The sequence below is a fragment of the Sorex araneus genome, chromosome X (assembly GCF_027595985.1).
Source record: "Sorex araneus isolate mSorAra2 chromosome X, mSorAra2.pri, whole genome shotgun sequence".
NCBI lineage: Eukaryota > Metazoa > Chordata > Mammalia > Eulipotyphla > Soricidae > Sorex > Sorex araneus.
The window spans coordinates 161,281,663-161,305,711 of NC_073313.1; the positions used below are offsets into that span (position 1 = coordinate 161,281,663).

At 51.6% G+C, this 24,049-nt stretch overlaps 1 protein-coding gene across 1 annotated transcript in view; it reads right to left on the reverse strand.

Moving 5' to 3' along the window:
- Positions 1 to 3,130: 3,130 nt before the first annotated feature.
- The window catches only part of FMO3 (flavin containing dimethylaniline monoxygenase 3), a 24,687-nt gene continuing 3,768 nt past the window's right edge, over positions 3,131 to 24,049 (reverse strand). Inside the window, exons 2-8 of the mRNA XM_055121210.1 lie at positions 18,951 to 19,139; positions 18,002 to 18,164; positions 16,487 to 16,629; positions 14,370 to 14,569; positions 8,117 to 8,472; positions 6,264 to 6,336; positions 3,131 to 3,473 (exon numbers count right to left, since the gene is read on the reverse strand). Coding sequence (XP_054977185.1) covers positions 3,131 to 3,473; positions 6,264 to 6,336; positions 8,117 to 8,472; positions 14,370 to 14,569; positions 16,487 to 16,629; positions 18,002 to 18,164; positions 18,951 to 19,139 — 1,467 coding nt within the window. The remainder of the gene's footprint in view (positions 3,474 to 6,263; positions 6,337 to 8,116; positions 8,473 to 14,369; positions 14,570 to 16,486; positions 16,630 to 18,001; positions 18,165 to 18,950; positions 19,140 to 24,049) is intronic.

Below are 24,049 nucleotides of genomic sequence, written 5' to 3' on the forward strand. Positions count from 1 at the left end.
GTTTTTCCTCTGCTGGTCTGGATTTGAGAAGCAGAACCCATTTCTGCATCAGCGCTGAGCCGTGGTACCTTGCATGCGTGGATCTCACTCTGTCTGCGAGTAGTTGGATCCCATTGCAATTTAGGGGGTGCATTTTGTACTGTTTGGGGCTCTCACGAATGAAATGGCTGTTGGAAATAGTTGTGTACAGGTTGATGCAAAGAAAACACACATTTCCTATTTTTTTTTCTTTTTACGTCACACCTGGCAATGCTCAGGGGTTCCTCCTGGCTCTGCACTCAGAAATTACCCCTGGCAGTGCTCAGGGGACCCTATGGGATGCTGGGAATCGAACCTGGGTTGGCCGCATGCCAGGCCAATGCCCTCCCCGCTGTGCTATCACTCCAGGCCATGTTTCCCATCCTTAATAAATGTCTAAGAATAGGGGCTGGAGTGATAGCACAGCGGGGAGGGTGTTGGCCTTGCACGCAGCCGACCCGGGTTCGAATTCTAGCATCCCATAGGGTCTCCTGAGCACCGCCGGGGGTAATTCCTGAGTGCATGAGCCAGGAATGACCCCTGTGCATTGCCAGGTGTGACCCAAAAAGCAAAAAAAAAATGTCTAAGAATAGAATGAGATAGAATGGTATTTTGTTTTGTGTGGGGCCATTCCTGGAACTTACTCCTGGTGTGCAATCAGGAATCACTCCTGCTAGGGCTCGGGAGATCATATAGGGGCAGGGGATAAAACCTGGGTCAGCCACTTGCAAGGCAAGTGCCCTAACCAATGCACTATCTTTTTGGCCTTGATTTTTTTTTCTTTTCTGGTTTGCGGGCCATATCCAGTGGTACTCAGGCCATATTCCTGGCTCAGTGCTCCGGGACCATTCCGGGCGCTGCTCAGGAATTTTATGCACAATCAAGGATCAAACTAGCATGTTTGACTCGATGTTTTTTGTTGCTATTTTGTTTTGGTGCCATATCTCCAGCAATGCTCAGAGGTTCCTCTTGGCTCCTGACTCAGAATTGCTCCTAGCAGTGCTCGGGGGACCATACAGGCTTCCGGGGTTTGGGGAAAGACTAAACAGTTTATGCTGCAGTTCACAAACAAGCTCTCTCCTGTTTGACGTCATCCCGGGCCTGATTGTCAGTGCCAGGAGGCAAGAAACAGAAAAAAGTTGTCCAAACTGGGATGGGAGAAGCAATCACAAATCACAAAATTCCCGTTAATTACCGATTTCTCGGGCAGGCTCAGTAACATCTCATTTCATCCTTTCCCTGAGATCTTAGAAGTCCATCTCGACTCGGCCCTCCCAACGATGTTGCACTGGGGGCTCTTCAGGATCAGGGGAATGAGATCCAGCTTGTTACTGGACTTTGCATATGATACACCATGGGGAGCTTGCAAGGCTGTCCCATGTGGGCAGGAAACTCTCAGAAGATTGCCAGTTTCTCCCAGAGGGAGAAGAAGGCTAAAGATACCGCTTCTGAGAGCTTGCTTTTAATTAAGTCTCTCTCTGAATGTTGGCCGTTGATGGGATTACACACACCTGGGTTCCTCTGCCGGTACCTTCATGCGTGAGGCCTGTCCGAACGTGTGGAGAGGGGCCTCGAGCATGGCTGTAGCTAGGTTCTGGTGGTCTTCAGCTGCCGGGAGCTCTGCTCGGGGTGGGGAGGGAAGCTGGAGCCCATCCCCTCCGAGGGGCTACGGGGAAGACAGCCAGGTGTGCGGGTAAGAGACTCTCTTCGGGAGAAGCAAACCCATCTTTAATTTCAGACTTCATGATCAGCCGTGGAGAGAGTGAGTTGCAATCTACATCAAGGTCACTGGATCAATTTTCTGCGTATTGGCAAAAACCATCAGCAAACTGGACTGAAGCGATAGCAGACTGGAGCGACAGCACAGTGGGGAAGGCGTTTACCTTGCACGCAGCCGACCCAGATTCGACTCCTCCGCCCCTCTCGGAGAGCCCGGCAAGCTACTGAGAGTATCCTGCCCACACGGCAGAGCCTGGCAAGCTCCCCGTGGCGTATATGATATGCCAAAAACAGTCACAATAAGTCTCACCATGGATACGTTACTGGTGCCCGCTCGAGCAAATCGATGAGCAATGGGATGACAGTGCTACAGTGCTACATTTTTAAAAATTATTTTATTGAATCACTGTGAGCTACAGTTACAAAGCTTTCGTGTTTGAGTTTCAGTTTCATACAATGATCGATCACCCATCCCTCCACCAGTGCACATTGTCCACCACCCATGTCCCCAGTATCCCCCCATCCCGCCCCTCCCCCTGCCTCTATGGCAGACAATTTCCTCCATACTCTCTCTCTCCTTTGGAACATTATGGTTTGCAATATAAATAGGAAATTCTTAGGGTACATCTGATGTTGGATGGGGGGAAGATTATGCCACTGAAAACTACAAAACATCGAACAACCTAGGGGGGCTGAGGAGACAGGGTTGGAAGATTCATCATCTGTGGGATGCCAACTCAACTCTGAATAAAACCCTCCTGAAGGGGCCGGAGCGATAGCACAGGGGGGAGGGCGTTTGCCTTGCACTCGACCAACCTGGGTTCGATCCCCCGCATCCCATATGGTCCCCCAAGCACTGCCAGGAGTAATTCCTGAGTGCAAAGCCAGGAGTAACCCCTGAGCATCACTGGGTGTGACCCAAAAAGCAAAAAAAAAAAAAAAAAAAAAAAACCCTCCTGAAAAGCCTCGTGCTCAACCTGTACATCTGCTTTTACTTGGGGCCACACCCGGCGATGCTCAGGGCTGACTCCTGGCTCTGCCCTCATGAATCACTCCTGGCGGTGCTCGGGGGACCCTCCGGGCTGCCAGGGATGGAACCCAGGTGGGCTGCGTGCAAAGCAAGCGCCCTCCCCGCTCTGCTGTCGCTCTGGCCCCAGGCCTGTGAATCTGAATGTGGGTACCAGCCGCGTCTTTCCTGTCATCCTTCATCTCGTCCATGAGCATCCCACGTTTGGTCTCTCGGACTTATGACTGGGCTGGCGGAGCACTGAGGCTCGCCGGAAAGGGAACACCTGTGCGTTCGCTCTCGACTCTGACCTGCAGGAGGCAGAGAGGAGGAAGGAGGCGGTAGGGAGGAGCCTGCAGCGCGCGAAGTGCCCGAGGGGACGTCTCGCTAGTAAAGCGTCAGGAAAGCCGCGAGCAGCAGAGCGGGCAGCGAGAGCAGCCGGAGCAGGTCGTGGAGGGGCCGGGGTCTCTGCGCCTCTCGCACGGCCCGGGTCCTGGTGCTCTTCACTGCGCGGTCCCACTGCGTCAGGATGGCGTGTCTCGCCCCCTCCCACTTGCCCGGCCCCACCAGCCGGAACTGGTAGGGGCTGCAGGGGCCGAAGAAGACCTCCAGGGCCAGCTGGGGGTCGGTGAGGAAGAGCCACGGGATGCTGGGCTTGGTGCCGATGAAGGAGCCCAGCTCGTCCATGTAGGAGATGTAATCCGTCTGCAGCGTCTGGCTCTGGCCAAACCTGAGGGCAGGGGGGAAGGGGGGGAGAGTCGAGTGCCACCGGGTAAACAGACCCCCGTGGTGGCTCTTTGCCCATTGGGCGAAGCGCCGTGGAAAGAGGAAGGCTGAGATTCTGCGGAGTCTGCCGATGGGTACCGGAGCAGGTAAGACCCGACCTTACAAAGTGGTCCTGATGCGAGGCCCCGCTGAAGGGAGCATCTGGGCAAAAGTGGGCAAGGACAGGGGGTCAGCACCCAGTGTCCAGCCTTGAGACTCACTCACGTGACTTCCTAGTCACATGCGCAAGACACAGAAATGGTCACGTGTGCTCAGCGGGTCATCCTAACTGCAGCATCTGGCGGTGGTTGGGATCGAACAGGGGCAGAGCAGAGTAGGAAGGGTGACAGGCCAAGGATGCTAAACGCTATTGGATTGCGGGGGCTGGAGCAATAGCACAGAGGGTAGGGCGTTTGCCTTGCACGAGGCCGACCCAGGTTCGATTCCTAGCATCCCATATGGTCCCCTGAGCACCACCAGGAGTGACTCCTGAGTACAAAGCCAGGAGATAACCCCTGTGCATTGCCAGGTGTGACCCAAAAAGAAAAAAAAAATAAACGTTATGGGATTGGGCCTTCCTGTAAGCCGAGACCCTCTATAAAATATGTGTGTATCTGGCAATAAAGTGAACAGCCATTGGCTGCTCCTGGAGGGGGTTTTTCCATGTGCCTGTTATCTTTCACCCTACATCTTCCCGGACCTGGTTCGCAACTTGTGCGGGGACTTCGGGGAAAATCTGTCCCCCAGCAAGTTTTCCCTTGCCCACTGCTGCTTGTGGCTTCATTTGAAGTTGACTTAAGTTTACATCTTAGATCTTCCTGCAAAACTCTGCACTTTCTCACTCTGGTTTAAATGTTCCCGAGATTGTCATCTGTGGCATATAAAATAACAGAGTAGGAGACTAATACCCAAGAATAGTAGTATATAATACCAGGAGGTTGGCTCCATGGCTTGGAAGCTGGCCTCACATGCTGGGGGAAAGTCATCCCAGATAGAGAAGGGAACACCAAGTAAAATGTGATTGGAGATACTGTGCGGGAAGGGAGATGCGTGCTGAAAGTAGACTAGAGACTGAACAGGATGGCCACTCAATACCCCTACTGCAAACCACAACACCCAAAAGAAGAGAGAGAGAACAAATTGGAATGCCCTGCCACAGAAGCAGGGTGGGGTGGGGAGGGATACTGGGTTCATTGGTGGTGGAGAATGGACACTTGTGGTGGGGTGGTGGAGGGATGGGCTCTTGAACATTGCATGCAGGAAAAAAAGCAGGAAAATGTGTGAATCTGTAACTGTACCCTCACTGTGACTCACTAATTAAAAATTAAATAAATTTTAAAAAATAAATAAACATTCCCGAGATTGTAAGTTCTGCCATAGCTCTTAAACCCACTCAAGAGACCAAGAAGAAGATGGTTGAATAAATAACCTAAAAGATTCTCAACACATCCAGGGGGTTTGCCCTATCTTTTTTTTTTTTTTGGAGAAGTTTTAATTATTATTATTGTTATTGGCTTTTACCTGGAGAGAGTGGGTTGAGTTCCCCTCCTCATCCCAAGCAGCTGAAGACCTCCAGAACCCAGCCACAGCCATGCTCAGGGCCACTCTCCACACGCTTGGACAAGCCTCATGCATGAAGGTACCGGCAGAGGAACCCAGGTGTGTGGGACCTGAGGCTGAGACCTCCAAGCCAGCTTGGATCGGGACTGGGACTCCTCCACCCAGATCGCCCATTTTCCAGTAGCTAGGCAGTCACACCCAGGGACTGCCCACAGCGCCATGTAATCCCACCAACAGCCAACATCCATTTTTATAGAGACTATAAAACCAAGCTCCCAAAAACTTATAGCCTAGCTCTCCCTCTGGGAGAACCTGGCAAGCTACCAAGAGTTTCCTGCCCACATGGGAGAGCCTGGCAAGCTCCCCATGGCGTATTCATATGCCAAAATCAGTAACAATGATGGGTCTCATTCCCCTGACCCTGAAGAGCCTTTAATGCGGCACCATTGGGAAGGAAGAGTAAAGAAAGGCTGCTAAAGTCTCAGGGCTGGGATGAATGAAGACGTTACTGGTACCCACTTGAGCAAATCAATGATCAACGGGATGACAGTGATACAGTGAACAACTCCATTAGCCATTCTAGTCCTACTCCCCTCTTCTCTTTTGCAAAATTCTTTTTATTTTACTTTTTTTTGGGGGGGTGCACAATCAGCAGTGCTCTGGGGTTCCTCGTGGCTCTGCACTCAGGAATCACTCCGGGAAGTGCTGGGGGGACCCTGTGGGATGCCGGGGATTGAACCCAGATCTGCTGTGTGCAAGGCAAATGTCCTTCCCACTGTACTCTTGCCCTGGCCCCCTCTTTGCCACATCTTTGATTCGCTCATTCACTCCTCATGAACAGATTGCTCCTCTCCCTCCCTAACCTCTATCATGATCTGATACCATGTTGGCCTTTTGCCTATGGCCAGAGTGATTTACAGTGAATTGACCCTGGTCTTTGGGTGACGGTTCCCCTGATTCTCTCTCTCTCTCTCTCTCTCTGCTTTTGAGTCACACCTGGCATGTTCAGGGGTTACTCCTGGTTCTGCACTTAGAAATGACTCCTGGTGGTGCTTGGGGGACCCTATGGGATGCTGGGAATCGAATCCGGGTCGGTCGCGTGCAAGGCAAATGCCCTACATGCTGTGCTATGGCTCCAGCCCCTCCTCTGATTCTCTACCCCAAGGCTCCAGCCCCATCAAATACTCGCTCTTACCACTTGAGTTTCTTTCCCATTTTCTCATCAATGTCGTCTATCATTTCCTTTTCACTTGGCAAGGTACATTTGTCTAGAAAGGGATAAAAAAGAAGCTTTAGAAAAGACAAGGAATCAGAAGTAATTGTGCACAATGAATATTATCCCATCTCTGTGGACATGCCACTAAGAGGGTTTTGTAGGAGAGACTCAAACTGTCTGCAGAAACACAGACCTGAGAAACCAATTATCTCACTCAGGGAACTGCAAGCTGAGATCACTGATCCCTCTCAGGGAACTGCAAGTTGGGATTAATGATCTCACTCAGGAAACTGCAAGCTAAGACCAGTGATCTCTCTCGCTTAGGGAACTGCAAGCTGAGATCAGTGATCTCGCTCAGGGAACTGCAAGTTGAGATTAGTGATCTCGCTCAGGGAACTGCAAGCTGAGACCAGTGATCTCGCTCAGGGAACTGCAAGTTGGGATTAATGATCTCACTCAGAAAACTGCAAGCTAAGACCAGTGATCTCTCTCGCTCAGGGAACTGCAAGCTGAGACCAGTGATCTCGCTCAGGGAACTGCAAGCTGAGACCAGTGATCTCGATCAGGGAACTGCAAGTTGAGATTAGTGATCTCGATCAGGAAACTGCAAGCTGAGACCAGTGATCTCACTCAGGGAACTGCAAGCTGAGATCAGTGATCTCGCTCAGGGAACTGCAAGCTGAGACCAGTGATCTCGCTCAGGGAACTGCTAGTTGATATTAATGATCTCGCTCAGGAAACGGCAAGCTCAGATCAATGATCTCACTCAGGGAACTGCAAGCTGAGATCAATGATCTCACTCAGGGAACTGCAAGCTGAGATTCATTAACTGCAAGCTGAGATCAGTGATTTCGTCAGGGAACTGCAAACTGAGTTCCATGATCTCGCTCAGGGAACTGCACGCTGACCGCAGAGAGGCAGTCATGGTGAACTTTGCAGTTTCAAAGCACCTAAGCCACTCTGGAGATCCGACTCCTCACCGGGCCTTGGTCACACATTATACACATAATAACTTAAAAACTTTCTCTGTATTTATTTTCTTTTTGTTCTTTTGGTGCTACCCGATGGTTCCTAGGTCTTACTCTGGGCTCTGTAATCAGGGATCATTCCTGGCAGGCTCAGGAGACCAAACACAGGGCCAGGGATTGACCCCAGGTTGACTGCATGCAAGGCAAGCGACCTTCCCCACCTCTCTCTGACCTCCCCCCCGTATATCTCATTGGAACCCTTTTATTAGAAATTATCTAACTGGGACCAGAGTGATAGGACAGCGGGGAGGGCGTTTGCGTTGCACGTGGCTGACCCGGGTCCGATCTCCGGTATCTCATGTTGTCCCTGGAGCACTGCCAGGAGTGATTCCTGACTGCAGAACCAGGAGTAACCCCTGAGCATCACTAGGTGTGACCCAAAAAGCAAAACAATTAAATCATTGGGGAAAAAAAATAAAGAAATGATCTCACTGACCAGTTCCCCTTACCCCAGGACACTCTGTGACTTCCCCTCTTGTCTTTTTTTTTTTTTTTTTTGCTTTTTGGGTCACACCCGGTGATGCACAGGGGTTACTCCTGGCTCATGCACTCAGGAATTACTCCTCGGTGCTCAGGGGACCATATGGGATGCTGGGAATCAAACCCGGGTTGGCCGAGTGCAAGGCAAACGCCCTATCCGCTGTGCTATCGCTCCAGCCCCTCCCCTCTTGTCTTAAGGCACCCATGAAACCAAGACTCATGCGTGTCATATTTCCCCTCTCCAGCACCTACCAAGGTACCTGGCATATAGTAGCTGCTCATTAAACACTCCCGGGCTCCGGGAGAGACACTTGACCTACTTACTGGCCAACACTTTGGCAGCCCAGCGAGCTTGCAGGTCAGCCGTGGGGATCGCAGCTCCCAGGGACTGGACGAGGCCGATGACGGCCATGGTTGGCTTCTCCAGAGGAGGAGGGAAGATCCCTTTAAACAGGGTGACCTCGTTGTTCCTGCTCTTGATGATGGAGTCCTCGAGGAAGGGATAGGCGTAGCCGTAGCCCGTTGCAAAAACAACACAGTCGACACCCTCGAAGACGGTCCCATCCTCGAAGACGGCTGAGGTCGCAGTGAATTTCTTCACGCCTGGCTTGATGGACAAGGCCCCGCACAGAATCCGGGCCGGGAGCTCGTCGTTAAACACGGGCTCTTTCCGAAGAGTGCTGGGGACCGGGAGATAAGGAAGCTAAGGGACGGGAAGCAGACCTCTCTCTGTCCCCGTCCCTCGTTTCTGTGGATGACCTCTGAGGGACACAGCATTGGAACCAAAGATGAACAGGTGTTTTTTTTTTTATTTTTGGGTCACATCTGGCAATGCTCAGGGCTGACTCCTGGCTCTGTACTCAGGAATTACTCCTGGCAGTGCTCAGGGGACCCTATGGGATGCCGAGGATCGAACCTGGGTCAGCTGCATGCAAGGCAAATGCCCTCCCCGCTGTGCTATCGCTCCGGCCCCCAGACTAGACTTTTTTTTTTTTTTTGCTTTTGGGTCACACCCGGCGATGCTCAGGGGTTACTCCTGGCTCTGCACTCAGGAATTACTCCTGGCAGTGCTCAGGGGACCCTATGGGACGCTGGGAATCGAACCCGGGTTGGCCACATGCAAGGCCAACGCCCTCCCCGCTATGCTATTGCTCCAGCCCCAAGGCTGAACAGTTTTGCTTCACTCAAAACACCACTGGATTCGCTTCTTCTTCTTTTAAAAATGATTCTTTTACTCTTATTAGTTTTTTTATAATTTTTTTGAATTGAATCACAGTGAGATACACAGTGAGACAGCAAAGTTATTCATGATTGGATTTCAGTCATATCATGTTCCAACACCCACCTCTTCACCAGTGTCCATTTCCCACCACCAATGTCCCCAGTTTCCCTCCTACCCACCCATCCCCCACCTCTATGGGAGGTACTATTCTCTCTCTCTCTCTCTCTCTCTCTCTCTCTCTCTCTCTCTCTCTCTCTCTTCCCACTCACACAGTTTTGGGCACTGTATTATGGTTTGCAATACAGACACTGAAAGCTTATCATGTAAATGGATGGACATGAAGAGTATGTCAGATGGAGAGGGACAGAGAATAACTGCATTCGTTTGTGGGATAGTAAAAAAAAATAGTATGAGACTAATATTCAAGGCCAGGGAAAACAGGGGCCAGGAGGACTGGTCAATGATTGGAAAAGCTATCACAAGTGTGTGTGTGTGTGTGTGTGTGGAGTGGAGGGAAGTTAAGATAGAAAAAGGACCAGTATGACAATAATAGATAGGAAGGGTCACTCTGGACAAGAACTGTGTGTTGGAAGGAGGTAGTAGGTTCACTACTTTGGAGCAATGCCATATGTAGCCCCTGTCACAGTTCTACCCAAGTGCCCTCTTGGGCCCTGGGAAGAATCTCATTTTTTTGGCTTTTTGGGTCACACCTGGCGATGCACAGGGGTTACTCCTGGCTCTACACTCAGGAATCACTCCTGGCAGTGCTCAGGGGACCATGTGGGATGCTGGGAATCGAACCCGGGTCGGCCGCGTGCAAGCACAAACGCCCTACCCGCTGTGCTATTGCTCCAGCCCCGGCCCTGGGAAGAATCTCTTACAGGTACACAAGGATCTGGAGAGTCACCCACTGGCTGACAACAGGACAAGTTCCCAGACACAGTAAAGTGGCCAAGAGGTCTGGTTCTCTCTTTTTCTGTGTATCGTGGGGGGGCGGGGGAAGGGGGGCGTTGGGGAGAGAGACTCAGTCCCACAATCCTTTGAACTGACGTGACCTGGAGAGCTCTGAGCACATCGCTGAGGGTGACGATTCATGAACTCGCGTGACAAGGATTTGCTCTTCCGGGAGGAAATGGGGTTTGTTGGGGTGGACAGTCCCTCAACACCTTTGGGGCCTTTTTACCACCCATGGGGACAGAAGGAAGTGGAGCCACCTTTGGTACTGCGCTTCTGTGGGTTTTTTTTTTTTCCCTTTGATGACTGTCTTCGCTTTGATGCCAGTTTCCTTCCAGGAATCTGGAATTTCCCCCACCCCGCCCCGACGGCAGCCTCCCCAGTTAAATCGATCTTCGAAGTGATCCTTACATAGCTGCTTTGCTCCTGCCTCTGTGATTCTGTGAACTCTCCTACCTTCTCGCTGTCACTGTCACCGTCATCCTGTTGCTCATCAATTTGCTCGAGTGGGCTCCAGTCACGTCTCCATGGTGAGACTTGTTGTGACTGTTTTTGGCATCTTGAATACGCTATGGGGAGCTTGCCAGGCTCTGCCGTGTGGGCGGGATCCTCTCGGTAGCTTGCCGGGCTCTCCGAGAGGGATGGAGGAATCGAACCTGGGCCGGCTGCGTGCAAGGCGAACGCCCTACCCGCTGTGCTCTCGCTCCAGTCCCTTCTACCTTATAAGATGGTAAAATATAAGGGCCACAGGAAAGCCATCCCCCCACGTCAGGGACAAGTTGGAGGTTGGCAACAAGGGTAATCAAAAGCTTTTCTTTCTGGGAGCGAGCTTAGTTCTCAGGGGGGCAGGATTTCTAAAATTAGGTTTTAATTTTCTGAAGGGTGAAGCCCAAAATAAAACTTGCAGTTACTCTTATAAAATTTTAAAAAATCCTTACTAATTCATACTTTGGAACTTCTCTTATATGTATATATGAGATACAGTGGGCTGGAGTGATAGCACAGCGGGGTAGGGCGTTTGCCTTGCATGCGGCCAACCCGGGTTCGATTCCTCTGTCCCTCTCGAAGAGCCCAGCAAGCTATCAAGAGTATCGTGTCCACACAACAGATCCTGGCAAACTGCCCACGGTGTATTTGATACGCCAAACACAGTCACAACAAGTCTCACAGTGGAGACGTTACTGGTGCCCGCTCGAGCCAATCGATGAACAACGGGATGACAGTGATACAGACAGTGCTATGAGATACAGTATGTTTTTTTTTGGTTTTTAAAATTATTTATTTATTTATTTTTGCTTTTTGGGTCACGCCTGGTGATGCACAGGGGTTGCTCCTGTCTATGCACTCAGGAATTTCTCCTGACAGTGCTCAGGGAACCAGATGGGATACTGAGAATTGAACCTGGGTCAGCGGCTTGCAAGGCAAATGCCCTACCCGCTGTGCTATTGCTCCAGCCCTGTTTTTTTTTTGGTTTTTGTTTTGCTTTTTTGGGTCACAACTGGCGATGCTCAGGGCTGACTCCTGGCTCTGCACTCAGGAATTACTCCTGAAAGTGCTCAGGAGACCCTGTGGGATGCCGGGGATCGAACCCGGGTCAGTTGTGTGCAAGACAAATGCTCTCCCTGCTGTTCTATCACTTTGATCCTTGGTACATTATGTTATGTTGCATTATACATATACACATGAGATATCAAACATTTTTTTTCCTTTTGGGTCACACCCGGCAATGCACAGGGGTTCCTCCTAGCTCTGAACTCAGGAATTACTCCTGGCGGTGGTCAGGGGACCACATGGGATGCTGGGGATTGAACCCGGGTCAGCTGTGTGCAAGACAAACGCCCTACCCGCTGTGCTATCGCTCAGCCCCACAAACATTATTTTTTAAAACATTATCTTTTGATATCAAACATCAGGCATTATTTTTTAATGCATAAAATAAACAATTTTGGGGGGGGACTGAACAGGGAGCCTACCTAGGCAGAATCCTGCCCTTCCCCTAAGCTGATTTTCAAAACCCACAAAGATAAGTATGCTAGCATGGACAAAACTTAGCATGTCCGTTTCACCATACAAAGGTGAAACTTCTTCATAAATCCTTTTTCGTGGTACCTACCTAGAACCTCTTTCTTTCCTGTAATCGATCAATCCTTATTTATTTATTTATTTATTTTTGGGTCCCATCCAGCATTGCACAGGGGTTCCTCCTGGCTCTGCACTCAGGAATTACCCCTGGCGGTGCTCGGGGACCCTATGGGATGCTGGGAATCGAACCCAGGCTGGTCACATGCAAAACAAATGCCCTACCCGCTGTGCTATTGCTCCAGCCCATGTTTATTTATTTTTTATGTGCCAGGCCTGGCTGTGCCCAGGGGACCAAACAGGATGCTACGGAGTAAACCATGGGTCAACTCTTTGCAAAGCAAGTGCCGTCCTGGCTGTACTATCTCTAGGGCCTCTATCTGACTGACCTTTCCACCTGGAATATCCAATCGTGCTGGGCTCTTTGGTGATGGAGAAATAAATGCAGGACTTTGACTAAATTTTTTTTTCAGACTGCTCTGTGCTCTTTCTTGCTTTCTGCATTTCTGGCTTCTGGCCTCTCCAGCAAAAAGGTCAAGATTTCATTCTCTCTGATTTTGAGACCCCCCCTACAAGCCAGGCCAGGTCGTGCAACTCTGCTCTGCTGCATGCATTCTCCTTCAAAATGTATTAGATAATTCTTTTTTATTTCAACTTTATTTATTTTGGCTTTTTTGGGTCTGGGCTGGAGCGATAGCACAGCGAGTAGGGCGTTTGCCTTGCACGTGGGCTGACCCGGGTTCAATTCTTCTGTTCCTCTCGGAGAGCCCGGCAAGCTACCGAGAGTATCCCGCCCGCATGGCAGAGCCTGGCAAGCTCCCCGTGGCGTATTCGATATGCAAAAACAGTAACAACAAGTCTCACCATGGAGATGTTACTGTGCCTGCTTGAGCAAATCATGAACAACGGGATGACAGTACTACAGGCTTTTTGGGTCACACCTGGTGGTATTCAGTGATTTCTCCTGGTGGTGCTCAGCGGACCCTATGGGATGTCAGGGATCGAAACTGGGTCAGCCGTGTGCAAGGCAAACGCCCTCCCCACTCTACTAGCGCTCCAGTTTCTATATTAGAAAATTCTAGATGACTGTCACTGTCACTGCCTTCCTGTTGCTCATTGATTTGCTCGACCAGGCACCAGTGACGTCTCCATGGTGAGACTTGTTACTGTTTTTGGCACACTGAGTACTCCACGAATAGCTTGCCAGGCTCTGCCGTGTGAGTGGGATACTCTCGGTGGCTTGCCAGGCTCTTCGAGAGGGGTGGAGGAATCGAACCCGGGTCGGCTGTGCAAGGCAAATGCCCTACCCACTGTGCTATCGCTCCAGCCCTCTAGATGACTAAGAACTAGTATTGAGTTGGTTTGTAACTCTAGGGTTCATAAAGCCATTCTAACACTCTTTTTAAAAAATATATTATTGAACATCACAGTAGCCTTGATGGGGAGGAAATGGGGTTACCATTGCCCGCACACCTGGCTGTCTTCCCCGGGCCCCCTCTGAGGGGATGGGCTCCAGCTTCCCTCCCCACCCCGAGCAGAGATCTCGGAGGCCGAAGACCACCGGAATCTAGCTACAGCCATGCTGGAGGCCCCTCTCCACACATTCGGACAGGCCTCATGCATGAAGGTACCGGCAGAGGAACCCAGGTGTGTGTAATCCCATCAATGGCCAACATCCAGAGAGAGACTTAAAAGCAAGTTCTCAGAAGTGATATCTTTAGCCTACTTCTCCCTCTGGGAGAAACTGGCAATCCTCTGAGAGTTTCCTGCCCACATGGGACAGCCTTGCAAGCTCCCCATGGTGTATTCATATGCAAAGTCCAGTAACAAGCTGGATCTCATTCCCCTGACCCTGAAGAGCCCCCAGTGCGACATCCTTAGGAGGGCCGAGTCGAGATAGACTTCTAAGATCTCAGGGAAAGGACGAAATGAGATGTTACTGAGCCCGCCCGAGAAATCAGTGATTAACGGGATTTTGTGATCGTGATTATTATTCCTATTCTCCCATCTGCGAGGGAAAGATACTCCTCAAAGACACAGTTGATGCACTGCCTCAGAATTTTGTGCAAAGATTCACAATTGTCATTATTCGTGGAATCAGGGTGATCTAACTTCATCTACCCCCATGTGCTATTTCTCTGTTCACCTTTCCCTTCTATACTGATTTCAATTCGATTTTCACCCCCTCCTCGGTCTACGGGGGTGTCAAGGTGTCCCCGGCACCGGTGTGCAATACCACCATCCTCCACCAGGCGGAGGTAGCGAGAGAGAAAGCGGTCTGCACCCGCCTGGGTGAGACCCCCCGCGGGTCACGTGACATACCCATTTAAAGGCGCCAGGCCGTAATTCTCGTGCTTAAACCACGTGTTCATCTTCCTGACGTAGAGCCAATCAGAGACGAAGCCAGGCAGGTTATTCCGGATGAAGTTTGCAAAGCGGGTGACGTAGACCATGTCCCATGGGTAGCCGTGATCCCAAACCCGGCTCATGACCCAGGATCCACTTCGGGTGCTGATGATGACCTGGGGAGGGGGTATGGGGGGTAAACCATAGGGATTCAGTATCTTCCTGTAAGAAATTTGGGTCCCACCTGGGGATGCTCAGGGGTTCCTCCCGGCTCTGCACTCAGGAATTACTCCTGGCGGTGCTCAGGGCACCCCATGGGATGCCGGGGATCGAACCGATGTCGGCTGCATGCAAGGCAAACGCAGGCTGTGATTTGGCCCAGAAGCAGAAGCAAGGCAGAAGGGCTGCCTCCCTCCGGGCCAGAGGGCAGGTGCAAGGTAGGGGGCAAGAATGAGGGTCTTGGGGCTGGAGCGATAGTACAGCGGGTAGGGCGTTTGCCTTGCACGCGGCCGACCCGGGTTCGAATCCCAGCATCCCATATGGTCCCCTGAGCACCGCCAGGGGTGATTCCTGAGTGCATGAGCCAGGAGTGACCCCTGTGCATCGCTGGGTGTGACCCAAAAAGCAAAAAAAAAAAAAAAAAAAAAAGAATGAGGGTCTTGTGGGGGCTGGAGCAATAGCACAGCGGGGAGGGCGTTTGCCTTGCACGCAGCCGACCCGGGTTCGACTCTCAGAATCCCATACGGTCCCCTGAACACCGCCAGGAGTGATTCCTGAGTGCAGAGCCAGGAGGAACCCCTGTGCATTGCTGGATATGACCCAAAAATTAAAAAAAAAATGAGATTCTTGGAATCCTTTTAGGCAGATGTAATCTTCAGACACCCAGAGGATGGGAGATTCGAAGGGGACCTCGGGTCTAGTGAGTCCAGTGGGGGAGGACTGGGCTGGGTGGCTGGTGCTAATTACTGGGATTCCCCTAAAATCAGGCCGAGGAGACGCTCAGAATTGAACTCTGTTTCTGGTTCCCCTTTTCCCAGTCCTTCCGCTCTGCCTTCACAGCATCTTAAACTCCACCGCGGGCCTGGCCCTCCCTGAGACTCCCTCACAGCTCCTGGTCTTGCTCCTTCCTGAACTTGCACTTGAAAAATCCTTGGGTTTGATTGACATGCGCCGAAGGTGTCATTGCCTGCCAGGTCTCAAGGAATATTCTCCCATTGGCGTGGATAAGATATTGGATAAGGAACAGTTTTTTTCATTTTTTTTTTTTTTTTGCCGTTTTTGGGTCACACCTGGTGATGCTCATGGGGCTCCTTCTGGTTTTGTTTTTTTTTTTTTTTTTTTGCTTTTTGGGTCACACCCGGAGATGCTCAGGGGTTACTCCTGGCTCTGCACTCAGGAATTACTCCTGGCGATGCTCGGGGGACCATATGGGATGCCGGGGATCGAACCCGGGTCGGCCGCGTGCAAGGCAAACGCCCTACCCGCTGTGCTGTCACTCCGGCCCCAAGATAAGGAACAATTTCCCTTCAAGAAATTGCCTTGCACGCAATTGCAGCCATGGCAGAAAGTAGTTCAGGGATTTATAAAGCAATCAACGGAGGTGTCATTTGTTCCGACTAGCCTAGAGTCTCACAACGGAGACGTTCCTGGTGCCCGCTCGAGCAAATTGATGACATAGATGAACCCCAGAGTCAGTTACTTAGCTGGAAAAAAAAAACAACGCAAGACAACCTAATGGAAGAGTTCCCTGCACCCACGTGTGCAGTGCTGGGCTCAGTGCAGCAGCCACAGGTTATGGGACACTCCAAAACGATGACGCTTGGGCTGGGAGACCCAGGCGTGCATTGAACCGAAAAGTGACACCTGAGGCTTATCTGGTCTCACGGTCTCACAGGCCCCTGGGGTCCCAGCAGGAGGCGCCCCTTCTACACAGGCTCCCTGTCCTGCTTCTGCAGTGACAAGGCTGGGCTTGACCCTGAACCTGGTGGCTCTCTTGTGGCTGCCGGTGGCCAAGCCCCAGCTCCGTGCGGGGTCGGAGGGGAGGCGTCAGCTGGGGGGGAGGGGCTTCTCTCCCAGCATCCTTAGCTCTGTACCTGGGCAGCCTGGCGACTGAGCTCCACGCCGATGTCGCAGCCCGAGTTCCCCAGGCCCACCACCAGCACCCGCTTCCCCTGGAAGGCCTGGGGGCCCTTGTAGTCCCGGCTGTGCAGGTACTGTCCCTGGAACTGGTCCAGTCCTGCGAGGAACAGGGGGGACAGAGGTTTGAGTTGATTTCCAGAAGAAATGGGCTTTTGTGTGTATGTAATAACTTTATATTATATATGTGATATATATCACACATATATAATATACTTATATATCATGGTATATATATCACATATATATCATGGTATATATCACATGTAATACATAATATATACAATGTATAATATACTTTATATGGACTGAAGCGATAGCATAGCGGTAGGGCGTTTGCCTTACATGCGGCGGACCTGGGTTCGATTCCTCCGCCCCTCTCAGAGAGCCCGGCAAGCTACCGAGAGTATCCCGCCCACACGGCAGAGCCTGGCAAGCTCCCCGTGGCGTATTTGATATGCCAAACACAGTAACAAGTCTCAAGATGGAGACGTTACTGGTGCCCACTCGAGCAAATTGATGAGCAACGGGATGACAGTGCTACAGTGGTAGTTTATATTGTATATATACCCACTTTTGGGGGGCTCATACTCAAACCCGGTGATGCTCAGGGGTGACTCTCAGCTCTGCACTCAGGAATCACTCCTGGTGATGCTCGGGACCCTATGGGATGCCGGGGTTCGAATCCGTATTGGCCACATGCAATGCTATTGCTCCAGCCCTTGTATATCCACTTTTTAATTAACCTCCTATGAGCAGTCTTCTTTGCTTTTGTCTTGGGGTCACACCCAGCAATGACTGGACTGACTCCTGGCTCGGCATTCAAGAATCACTCCCAGTGGGCCTCGGGGGACCCTGTAGGGGGCCAGGGATGGAACCTAGTTCAGTCACGTGGATGGCAAACGCCCTGTCCACTGCTCTTGGCCCCTCTGTGTAATCAGTCATTTTTATTTTTTGCTTTTTGCATCACACCCAGCAATGCACGGGGGTTACACCTGGCTTTGCACTCATGAATTACTCCTGGCGGTGTTTAAGGCACCATATGGGATGCTGGGAATTGAACCCGGGTTGGCTGCGTGCAAGGCCAGTGCCCTCCCCACTGTGCTATCACTCCAGCCCCTGTTATCAGTCTTAATGTTTATTTATTTATTTGCTTTTTTGTGGGGGGGTTCACACCCAGCGTTGCACAGCAGTTACTCCTGGTGATGCTCGGGGGACCCTATGGGATGCTGGGAATCAAACCTGGGTCGGTTGCGTGCAAGGCAAACGCCCTCCCCGCTGTGCTATTGCTCCAGCCCCATCAGTCTTAATGTTTAAAAGTCCTTCGACTGACTCGTATCTGGGCTTGCTTCTGGCCATGCTCAGGGGACCTTGTGGTGCCGGGGCGGGAGTCCAGCCTTCTGCAGACAGACATCACCCAGGCTCATGCACTCCAGCCCCCGTGAGCTACCCCGTGCCCCATCCACACCTACCTGGAAAGGAACCTGTTGGCAGATTGGGGTACACGTGATGTCCGGAGCAAATCATCACTGCATCAAAAGTGGAAGTCTCCTGTTTCCCATCCTTCTCCGTTACCACTTCCCACTGACCGGTGACTCTGAAGTTGGGGCATTTCTTTATACTCAAAACCAGGGTCTTTAAGAAAACCAGAAAGAAATCCCTCCTATTTATGAGTCATTCCCTTCCCTACTCACCCCGCTGTGCAGTGCCTCTATGGAGGGAATAATTTTATTTTTTTATTTTTATTTTTATTTTTTTGCTTTTTGGGTCACACCCGGCAATGCACAGGGGTCACTCCTGGCTCATGCACTCAGGAATTACCCTGGCGATGCTCAGGGGTTCCTCCTGGCTCTGCACTCAGGAATCATTTCTGGTCGTGCTTGGGGGATCCTATGGGATATTGGGAATTGAACCCGGGTCGGCCGCATGCAAGGCAAACGCCCTGCCCACTGTGCTATCGCTCCAGTCCCAGCCTTCTCCGTGTATATTTTGTCAGTCAAGATTGGGAGTGGGGGCTGGAGCGATAGCACAATGGTTGGGCATTCACCTTTCACGCAGCCGACCCGAGTTCGATTCCTCTGCCCCTCTCGGAGAGCCCGGCAAGCTACCGAGAGTATCGAGCCCATGCGGCAGAGCCTGGCAAGCTCCCCGTGTGTATTGGATATGCCAAAAACAGTCACAATAAGTCTCTCAATGAGAGACGTGCCCGCTCGTATTTCCTAAGGGATTTCAAAATAAGTCCCTGGTGGGCGAGCACGTTGAGGGGAGCAAAAGACACACAATTTGGTGAGTTGTTCAACCCCCCACTCTGGTTGGTTCTGATTTCTAGGACAGGAAACTGTTTTTTTGTATTGTTTTTTTTTTTTTTCCTCTTCCCCAAGCCCATACACAGTGGACACCCACAGCCTTACGGCCCCTTACCTGAAACTGTATGTATCTGACCAGGTCCTTCTTCTGGGCAAATGACTTTATGTAGGCCTGGAGCTTGGTGTGATGCATATAGTTGGGGTAGTCGTCGGGGTACGGGAAATCCGGGAAGCACATCATCTCCTTGGAAGAGTTGGTGAACACGGATTGGTAGATGCTGGCACGGCCTTCTTCTGATTGGTCCTGCGATGGATAACAAAGTCGGCCGAGGAAGCCACAGAAGCTGCACCCTTTTTTTTTTTTTTTTTTTTAAGTAAACAGATTTCATTTAGAAGCTTTTTGAGGGAAGGAGGAAGGGACAAATGGAAGAGAGAATAGTAAGAGTAACGCGCTCAAGAGAGAATGCGGGCAGGGCTGGAGTGATAGCACAGCGGGGAGGGCGTTTGCCTTGCACTCAGCCGACCCGAGTTTGATTCCCAGCATCCCAATAGGGTCCCCTCAGCACCGCCAGGAGTGATTCCTGAGTGCAGAGCCAGGAGGAACCCCTGAGCATCGCCAGGTGTGACCCAAAAAGCTAAAAAAACAAACCCAAAAAACAAAAAAACAAAAAACAAAAACCAACCAAAGAAGACTGGAGTGTTCTCAGAGGTAAGAGTGCTCGCTGCATTAGGTGTGAGGTTCTGACTTAGATCTCTTAACACTGCAAACAGTGGCCCCCGCCCCTCCAAAACACAAAAACTCCTCAACTCTCCCCACTGCTAAACTTTGCGCCCAAACTTCCTGCAAGTTCCAGGAAGGAAGCCTTTGGCTTATCTTTTTATTTTTTATTATTTTTAAATTTTTTTTCTTTGTTTGGGTCCCACCTGGCGATGCTCAGAGGTTACCCCTCTCTGCACTCAGCACTCAGAAATCACTCCTGACGGTGCTCCGGGGACCCTATGGGATGCTGGGGATCAAACCTGGGTCAGCCGCGTGCACAGCCCTCCCCGCTGTGCTGTCGCTCTGGCTCTGCCTTCAGCTTATCTTGCAAAGCTGACTGTCCCCTGTTCGGCTCTCTGTGCTTCAAGTCCCACGTTTCCTTTTGTGGTTCAGCCCTGACGGCTGATCTGCTCACGTGAAGGAAACCCAGAATAGTGCCAGAGTGATAGCAGAGTGGGGAGGGCGCTGGCCTTGCACGCCACCGACCCGGGTTCGATCCCCGGCATCCCATAGGGTCCCCCGGGCACCGCCAGGAGTGATTCCTGAGTGCAGAGCCAGGAGCAACCCCTGAGCATTGCCAGGGTTGGTGCCCAAACAAATAAACAAACTAACTAAAAGAAAAAAAGGCGGGGGGGAAAGGAATAAAATCAAATCCAAACACCGTAGCAGTCCCTGAGGAGTTTGCATCTCTCGGCCTCACTTGGAGATTTCCAAGAAGCGTCTCTAGGTGAAAGACTGGATTGGAAATTCAACTTTTTCTTAGGGGGGCCTAGTCTAAGGGGGTGTTGGGCCACACGCCACAGTCCTGAGGGTGACTCCTTGCTCTGTGTTCAGAGAGGTTGTACTGGGGTTCGCAGTCAAGTAAGCACCATCTCCCCCTGGACGCTTTCCAGCCTGGAAGCCCCCTTTTTCAGTTCCCAGACCAGAGTTCCTTCTCTGGGCTCCCCGCCATCCATGGAGCGAGCAAGAGTGAGTGCTAGCTGCAAAACACTGACCCCTCCACCCCCATACATATCTGGGGACAGAAAGTGCTGGAAGGAATAGCCAAGGCGGGGGCGGGGTGGGGGTGCAGGGGGAGGCCTCGGGGTTGGAAAGAAAACTTCCCCTGCCTCCTGGGCCTTGCGTTTCTCCGAAATAGGCCTGTCCAGAGATCTGAACGCTGTTGGTCTTGCTTCTTTTTCCTGCCCAGCCCAGAACGGGTGGGGGCCCGTGTTGGCCCCGGTTCTCAGCTTCCTCTTTCCTGCCTAGCGCTGGAGGGTACCTTGGGGTGGGGGGTGGGGAGAAGCGGGGTTCTCCGCAGCCCACGGAGGGCTCAGAAGAGAGGCTGAGACAGGGCAGCCTGTCCTGCAGCGCTGGTTGCGGACTTGGCAGTCCCAAGGGCGGGCGGGGGGCGGGGAGGGGGTGGTGTTCCAGCCTCCTGCCCGCCTCCCCCAGGAGGGACCTCTCCCCTCTAGGTCCCGTGGAATTTTCCTTCATCAAGGCTGGCTTCCAGGACAGGGCCAAACCGACGGGTTACACAAGCACAGACAATAGCTCCAGCGGGCTCATGTTTTGCTTCAAAGTTCAGCGTGTCACGGGCTCGCAGCCAGGAAGGAGGAAATGCAGCTCAGATTTAGGTCTCTGGCCCGGAGACGCAACGCCAGCTGCAGCGAGCATCGCCCCTGGCTTATCTCAGCTCCTGCCTCCTCTCGGAGCTCTATATCCGGCGTTGCAGCTGGTTGCAGAACCAACCCTCAAGGTTCAGCTCAAAAGGTTCATGCCCTTGGGACTGGAGCGATAGCACAGCGGGGAGGGCGTTTGCCTTGCACGCAGCTGACCCGGGTTCGATTCCCAGCATCCCATAGGGTCCCCTGAGCACCGCCAGGAGTGATTCCTGAGTGCAGAGCCAGGAGTGAGCCCTGAGCATCTCCAGCTGTGACCCAAAAAGAAAAAAAAAAAAGTCATGCCCTTCCCTGCATCCCTCTCCTCAGATGGAACAGTCTTGGCATTCAGCTGGTCCCACAGCTTCGTATCTGTCAGAGTTGTTCTAGCACCCGTTTTCTCTCTGTTGTGAACGCCCTTGTCGTTTGCTTGATGTACCTGCAGCCAGCTGGACCCCCCCCCCCCCAATCTCAAGGGTGTGTGTATGGAGTACTATACAGGTGTCAGGAATGAAGTCATGACATTTGCGTATAAATGGATGGACATGGAGAGGATTGTGCTGAATAAAATGAGTCAGAAGGAGAGGGACAGATAGAGAGGGACTGCATTTATTTGTGGGATAGCACTGTAGCCAACATCCAGAGAGACTTAAAAGAAAGCTCCCAGAAGCGATATCTTTAGCCTACTTCTCCCTCTGGGAGAAACTGGCAAGCTTCTGAGAGTTTTCTGCCCACATGGGACAGCCTTCAGCCTTACAAGCTTCCCATGATGTATTCATATGCAAAATCCAGTAACAAGCTGGATCTCATTCCCCTGACCCTGAAGAGCCCCCAGTGCGACATCCTTAGGAGGGCCGAGTCGAGATGGACTTCTAAGATCTCAGGGAAAGGACGAAATGAGAGGTTACTGGGCCCGCCCGAGAAATCGGTGATTAATGGAATATTGTGATTGATTGTGATTGTGAGCACTGTCATCCCGTTGTTCATCGATTTACTTGAGCGGGCACCAGTAATGTCTCCATGGTGAGACTTGTTGCGACTGTGTTTGGCATATCAAATACGCCACGGGGAGCTTGCCAGGCTCTCCCATGTGGGCGAGATACTCTCGGTAGCTTGCCGGGCTCCTAAGGGGGATGAAGGAATTGAACCCGGGTCAGCTGCATGCAAGGCCAACACCCTACCCACTGTGCTCTCGCTCCAGTCCTTGTAGGATATTAAAAAATATATATGTAAATAGATAGATAGATATAGTATCATTGTATATATAGTAGAAGACTAATATCCACAGCCAGAGAAAAGGGGCCAGAAGGGCTGGTCAATGGTTGGAACCAACCACAAGAGTGTGTGGTGAGGAGGGTGGGTAAGATAGAGAAGGGACCAGGATGACAATAGTAGCTGGGAAGGGTCACACTGGGCAAGATCTGAGGGTTCAAAGTAGGTAAAGGGATATTCCTGATAACCTTTCAGTGTCAATACTGCAAACCACAATGCCCAAAAGGAGAGAGAGACAGAGACAGAGAGACAGAGAAAGGGAGGGAGAGAGAGAGAGAGAAAGAGAGAGAGAGTGAGAGAGAGAGAGAAGGAAAGCACCCACCATAGAGGCAGAGGCAGGCAGGGGGTGGGGTGGGGGGTGACGGGAGGGACCCTGGGGACACTGGTGCTGGGAAATGTGCCCTGGTGGAGGGGCGGGTGTTGGGACACTGTGTGACTGAAACCCAATCATGAACAGCTCTGTAAGGGTCTGTCTCACAGTGATTCAATAAAAAAGGAGAGAGAGAGAGAGAGAGGGAGAGAGAGAGGGAGAGAGAGAGAGGGAGAGAGAGAGGGAGAGATAGAGGGAGAGAGAGAGGAAGAGAGGGAGAAAGAGAGGGAGAGAGAGGGAGAGAGAGAGGGAGAGAGGGAAAGAGAGAGAGAGGGAGAGAGAGTGTTTGTGTTGTGTGTGTGTGTGTGTGTGTGTGTGTGTGTGTGTGTGTGTTTTGAGTGAATACACAGTTGAATGAGTGAGAAAAGTCTGGAGAATTCTGGTCCCATCATTTTGACTTGAGCTTCCAAACCAACTGCCAGGGCCGGGTGGGACCAACCCCGGGCTGACTCCTGACTCTGCACTCTCAGGCCTGGTGGAGCTCAGGACACCACACGTGTTTCTGGGCATAAGAACCAGGATCTATGGGGCTGGAGCGATAGCACAGTGGGGAGGGCATTTGCCTTGCATGCGGCCGACCCGAGTTCGAATCCCAGCATCTCATAGGGTCCCCCGAGCACTGCCAGGAGTAATTCCTGAGTGCATGAACCAGGGGTAACCCCTGTGCATTGCCGGGTGTGACCCAAAAAGAAATAATATAAAATAAAATAAAATAAAAAGAACCAGGATCTGAGGCATGCAGGGCAACTGCTTTAGCTCCTGTTCTGTCTCTCCAGCTCCCGTCCTCTTAGCTCCAGCCCTGGGACAGTGGCACGAACAGCTTTGGAGGACATGTGGCCCTGGCTTTCAGCACTGGAAACCGGAAACCTGTACATATGCTCTCGGGCTCTGGTTTCAACCCCATTTGCTTTTCATTTTTTCAGAAAAAAAAAAAAAGCATCGGGTGAAAAGTTCAGCATTATCCGATTTCTCTCTTCCGGAATATCTTCGGTCGAACAGGACCGGCCAGATGAGACGGGCCCCAATGCCCTTTATAAAAGCCTCCAGGGTCACCCTGGTCCCAGGCACTGCATCTTAGGGAAGGGTGGCGAGAATTATCAGTGGGATGACAGTTTAGATGTCAGTGCTTGCGTTGATATTCCCGAAGGGCCTTGGGTCATGATTCTGCCTCT